The 6000-nt window shown below is 41.4% G+C and overlaps 1 protein-coding gene across 1 annotated transcript in view; it reads left to right on the top strand.

The window, feature by feature from the left end:
- LOC102045627 (transducin-like enhancer protein 4) overlaps positions 1 to 6000 on the top strand; it is a 95693-nt gene that overhangs the window by 31115 nt on the left and 58578 nt on the right. The window contains exon 4 of the mRNA XM_031056868.1: positions 5831 to 5905. Within this exon, the coding sequence (XP_030912728.1) occupies positions 5831 to 5905 (75 nt within the window). The remainder of the gene's footprint in view (positions 1 to 5830; positions 5906 to 6000) is intronic.

The following is a 6000-nucleotide window of genomic DNA, read 5'->3' as shown; positions in this document are numbered from 1 at the left end:
TGTGATATGGACCTCAGGGGCAATGTGTGTTCAATTTCTGCTGTGGTTTTGGGCTTCCTGTGCTGCAACAGTCATTTTCCACCTCTGTGTGATATGGTGAGACACCAATGTGCTCAAAGTAGTTCCTATTGCATAAAATGAAAGGGGTGCCTGCCTGGGTGTAGGTTGTGGTCATTCAGTTAATTTAGTTTAATCTGCTGCAGTTGGTAGATAGTTCAGTGTTCCCATGCTTGAATGACCTAGCCAGTACAGTGCAATTAATTTTATGTCTATAGCCATAGATAGTGCCTCTGCTAATTGACACTTCTCAACTGAATTTACCAGCTTCAGCAGAGTATGACGCTTTCACAACCCTGTGGCTTTCAAGCTGGGGCTAGTTCCTGTCTGCTCAAGGTGGTATTTGTGGCTGGTTGCAACCTTTGGCTGTTATTGTGGGCTAAGTGCTGAATGACCTCCAGTGTTGGATAGTGGCATTTCTTCAGTGTGTCTGGAGATACATATCACAGTCACCTTCTTTTGAGTAAATACTGTCTGTGTTTATATTCATGAAACACATGCAAGCTGGCTGATGTACAGCAAATGCTGTAGTTGTGGCACCTTGGAGCTCAGCACTACTTGCAAAAGCTGCTTGAGAAGCAAGTACTGGTCCCTGTCAATTTACATGCCTCAATGTAAATATTTTGGAAGGCTGAAGGAGGCAGTAATAAACTTTTTTGGGAGGTTCACTTTCCTGTCCAACTGCCAGTGAGCTAGCTAATACCAAACTAGATGGATTGTTTTTTAACAGGCATCTTCAGTTCCCTGTGCACACTAAGGTGGTTAGATATATCTTCTAGTGTAATAAAATGCAAAGCGCTGGCATGCAAACATGTAAACATCAAGAGGAAATTCTGCTTGGAGTCTTCTCTTTTCAAACTTTTTATATCAGTTGATGGTTTTTCTTTTAAGAGGTTGATGTGGACCATAATGGGCTTGCTCTTCTTTGTACATACTTTCACTAGAGGTGTTTCTAAAGTCCAGTAAATTTGAATGGGGAGTATGAGACCCATTATGTAGAAGCAGAGCAGGAGTTCTTAATACTGATCGAAAGGAAATAGCTTTTGGTCTGAGATGTGAGGTTGACAAGACAGAATTATTTGCCTCCATCTCAGACTTGCCTCAGACTAGAGCTAAACAGTAAATGCAAGGCAACTCTGAGAGATCTGTAATCCTTTTGCCAAGGAATGCATCTCATTAGCAATTTATGCATATATTGCTAATAATGCTGTCTCATTTGTCTGAAGTAGTTATTATATCTTGTCTGAGTTATGGTGCCTGGATGCAGTGACCCAACTTGTCCCTTGTAGTTTTACAGTGTGTGCTGTACTCCATGGTAAATGTGTATTTGCTTTCCAGTTCTCACTAGCATTTTTGGCATGGCCTTGTCTCATTACGCTGTCTCTAGATAGGGTTTCCAAGAAGGGCAGTGCTGCAGTTCTTATGCAAGACCTGTACTACCTCTAAACATATCGCAAGCAACAAAATAATAAAAGTAAGGAACAGCAGAGGCTGCTTGCTTCTTCAAAGCAAAATTTTCAGCGAGTTTTGCTTTGGATGTTGGTGGCAACCCTAAAGACAGGCTCTAATTAGGGGTTTTTAACACCAGTATAATTGTGTCCGTGCCTGGGGAAATTTTGGCTGCTCGCTTGCTGTCAGCACAGCTCCCCCTGTCACTGGGAGTTGTGGAGAGCTCTGACATGGTATGAAAAGCCTGGGAATTTCCCACCATGTTGCAGGGCCTGTGCATAAGCCAGGGCTAGGTGACAAGTGTGTGGTGAGACAATATGATGGTGAAAAAGCCTAGGTTCTTCTTGTGGTCTCTGTAGCTGTTGCTACACACTGTGAGACTTAAAAGAAGTGATTTTCCAAAACGAGGCAAGTACAGGCACACTGCTTGCTATAGAATGCAAAAAGGAGAGAAGAAATGAGAAAAAGTGAGAAAGGAGAAACAGTACTAGTCTGCATGACAGGTGGGGCAGGGTATTGAGCTCATTGCTCTGGCATGTTAAGTGCAGTGCAAAGTACTGTTTTCCCACAGCTGAAAAAACCCAGATCTGTCATTTGCGTGTGTGCACAGACCGAGGCTAGCATTAAATGTGTGTGAAAGTTGCAACCCTGTATCTATATTTGGTTGGGGAAAAAGTAACCCTTTTTTGTTGTTGCTGTTTTTACTTGGCTGTAAATTGCTACATGATCACTTGATGGACAGGCGGATGTGTACCGCTTGGTTTTAACATAGCGCTGCTTGTTGCTGGTGTGCTGGCTCAGGAGGGTGTTCAGGCACATGTAGTAGGTATTGGGACCATCCATCCTTGGGTACCAATTCAGGCTGGGCCAGCCAGCTGCCATCCTGCTCAGTGGGCTCCTGGGCTCCCTGCCCACTCCAAACCCTTGGCTTTGGGTTGCAGTGAGTCCCTGGACCCAGCTGGGCTCATTCTTTAGGTGTAGAGATCCCCACTTGTTTCTGGAGCCATGGCTGGTAACATAGAGCTCCCAGCCCACTCCAGTTTCAGAAAGGCTCAGCTCTTCAAAACCCTGCATGGGTTTTCCTGCACCCTTTTTCACTCAAGTGTGTGTTTTTGCCTGTAACTTGAAGTACTGCCAGGGTCACTCAACTGTAGGTGGTTTTGGGAGCTGAGGAAGTGCCTCCTCTGTTGCTGCAATGAGCTGGAAGCGATGGAAAGGCTAATTACACACCATCTATTTTGAGTCTTTTGCATACAAAGCCACTGAAGATGAAATCGATGTTAAAGAAGCAAGCAATAGGAGAATTATAATAGTCTCTACTGTACCTAATTTAGGTTCAGTGTTACTAGGACCTTGGGTTTTCTCCTCTCTGTGAGGTCTTGATCCCAGGCCTATTAGAATCAATGAAATTTGGATTGTGTGACTGCTCTGGCAGAAATCTGAAAGTGGGGTTTTGGTAGTCCATCCCTTCACCTTTTCTTCCTCTGGCCTGAGAATGAAATAATATTTTTTCCAAATTCTTCTGACAGCTATTCTTTATGTATTTGCTGTAAGGGAACAGAAGATACTCTAACTTTTGTGGAGTTGACTTATTTTCTAAATCCTGGATGCAAATTGAAGTAAGTTCTACAATAATTTTGATAGGTTTAGGCCAGCTTTTGTAGATGCCTTAGACATTTTTTCTTCTCCTGGGAGCAGGATTTAAGTAAATTGATGTTGGAATAGAACATTCATATATACAAGAGCTTTCTTTACCTCAGTGCAAAAAGCATTGCCTGTGGTAGGACAGAGGAGATGACTATAAACTTCTCAGTAAATGTTTTTATTTTAAAAACTAAATATTTTAAAACCTCTGCTTTGTTCTTTTGGTTTTTTTTTTTCAATGAATTAATGAAAAATTCCGTGGTGTGAATGACTTCTACCAGAAAATAGTAGTGTAATTTTTATAATCACCCTGTTGACATATAGAGTTGTGGGTCACCAGGCTTGCAGCTATATAATCGATGAAAGCTGTACCTATCCTTAACAAGTGATAACCTGGAGCTGGTAACACATTATCAGGAGCTTGGTGCTTGAATACCATAATTTCCTTTTTTTCTGGTATCTGTGGCTGTGGTACACTGGATTTTTAATTTTTAAATTCTTTTTCTTGAATACCAAGAACATTGTTTGCTGATGTTCAACCTGCTTTTTAGTCTTTACATTCTTATAAGACAGATTGGGCAGATTTGGTTTATACTGCCAGTGTAGTTTTACAAAACTGAATGAAACTTCTGTGATTCTGCTTACACCTAAAAAGTAGCAGTATTCTAAGTGGTCTCCAGTAATTTCCTTCATTTGCTTAAAAACAAACAAACTCTAAAACCATTTTCTTCCTTCCAGAAGTGTTTGTAAATTATGACCTTCATTGCTTGCATTTATCTGTTTTTCTTAGTTGGGATCAGAATTTCTTAGTGTCATTGGTTAGGAATGGCACTCCCCAGTTTATATTTTCCACTAAGAAAAAAAACATGCAGCCGCTTCCCCCATGACCTTCCTCTATGGGAGAAAAAAGTCAGAGATTATGGGTTGAGATAAGAACAAATTACTGGAAACAGCCACGAGATAAGAAAACAGACAGTAACAGCAACCACGCTAATCACAAAGATGTACAGAGAGAGGCTGATGTACAAGTAAAATTGCTCACCAAGCCTAGGACAAAAAAACAATGAAAGACAGGCCCTCCAGCTGCCATACTTTCCTGGACCACAAGCCATTTCTTCTGAAAGCCCAGCCCTATTTTTGTCCTGATGTGGTGGTATAGAACAGCCCAGACAGACCCAAACCTCATGGCTGCTGTGTAAAATTAACTGTACAGGCCAAAACCAGGACATACAGTTAGGGGTGGATTTTTAGGTTTGTTTTTCCTTGCCCTGAGAACTTTGATGCAAGAGGGCTTGTAAGTGAAAATGCCACTTTTGTTTGTGCATTGCACTGAGAATTGTGAAATCTGGGCGTGCCAAGCCCCTGAGATAGCAGCACCCTTTTTTACAGCCCCTCTCTTTTAAGCCCCTCCTGCAGTGGGGCTTAGGGTGCTCCCTGTGGAGTCCCAGTGATCTTCACCTAACTCTTGTATTGGAGGTGATCTTGAGGGTTTGGGTCCTCGTTTTATTTTATGCAACTTTTTGCTTCTGCTGAGGATGCACAGGAGGAGTTGCTGTGCAAGATGGTCTGTACCTTGGCTCCGTTCTGCCCATATACACAGCCATGGGAGGGCAAACTTGAATGTTTAAAGGGACCTTCTCAACCTTTCTCTTAAACTTTGTGCAAGTACACATCTGGATGTTGGTTTTGATGCAAAGCTGGTGTTTCATTGTTACAGTTTTCACACCTCTCCAGATTGTCAGGACCTCCCTCCTTTTTCTGTTCAACCTGTGGCTGTAAATCATCGATGTCTCACTCTTAGCGCAGATCACACAACCTACTCGCAGTTCTCCGTGACCCCTCCTTGCACCTATTTGTTCTGTGTCATGCTGATTCTGCGAGGCTGCCTGTGAAGATTAATTTGCCACTGGTGGAGGTCTGAACAACCATGGATCTGGTTGCAAGACGAGAACCTTATTTTGTTTGTAGTTGATGTTTTCAAATAAATACCAGTCAGCTTCAACATAGAGCAATTTTGAATTTAGTGCAGGAATACAGTATCACTTAAACTGATAAAACCACTGGAGCTTGTAAACTGTGTTGTTAATTAGACCATGTGTTTTTGATGGACTTTTTAATGCTATTAAAATTTACATGTTGGGGATTCAAATAATTAGTTCTCTTTCACATTTTTGACAGATTTGTGAATGCCATTTTAAATTTTTTTCTTATGGTTGGGCTGCTTTGAAATGTACCTAGGAGTAGAATCTGTATATTCCTCAGTGATGTGGTTGCCGTGTGCTTGTTGAAAAGATACACTTTTCAGAAAACTGGGTGGGCTTTATTCATACAGTTTCTTTGGATGTAAGGAAAGAAGCTTACATTTAAAGATGGCATTTAAATTCAAAAGCACACCGGGCTGATGAACAAAAGGAAGACAGTTTCCCATTTAGCCAAGTTGTGAAAGAGCTCTTTGGGAAGCAGAGGTGTAATTCCCAGCATGTAATGTCATAAAGATAAAAATCCTTCCCTTGCCTATATATTTTTGCTTATCAACACCCAATGTGACTGTCTATTAGAGAGCACTTACTTCAGGTTCTGCATATCTTAGAAAAGCAAGTAAAGACAGTAAAAGTAAGAATCTATGCTAAATAATTTAGAAAACAAATAATTTTATTCTGTTTCTGATCTTCATTTATAGCACCAGCAACAAGTGGTGCAGGCTGTGGAGCGTGCCAAACAAGTGACCATGGCAGAACTGAACGCAATCATTGGGGTATGTGGTCTTTCCATTTTAGCTCTGATAGTGTTTGTAAATAGCTTTTCTTTTTCTTTCTCTCTTGCATGAACTCATTTCCATCAGGTGGGCAA

Source organism: Geospiza fortis, unplaced genomic scaffold (genome assembly GCF_000277835.1).
Source record: "Geospiza fortis unplaced genomic scaffold, GeoFor_1.0 scaffold12, whole genome shotgun sequence".
Lineage (NCBI taxonomy): Eukaryota > Metazoa > Chordata > Aves > Passeriformes > Thraupidae > Geospiza > Geospiza fortis.
Note: the sequence above shows the minus strand (reverse complement) of the source record. Positions and strands in the feature narration are given on the sequence as shown.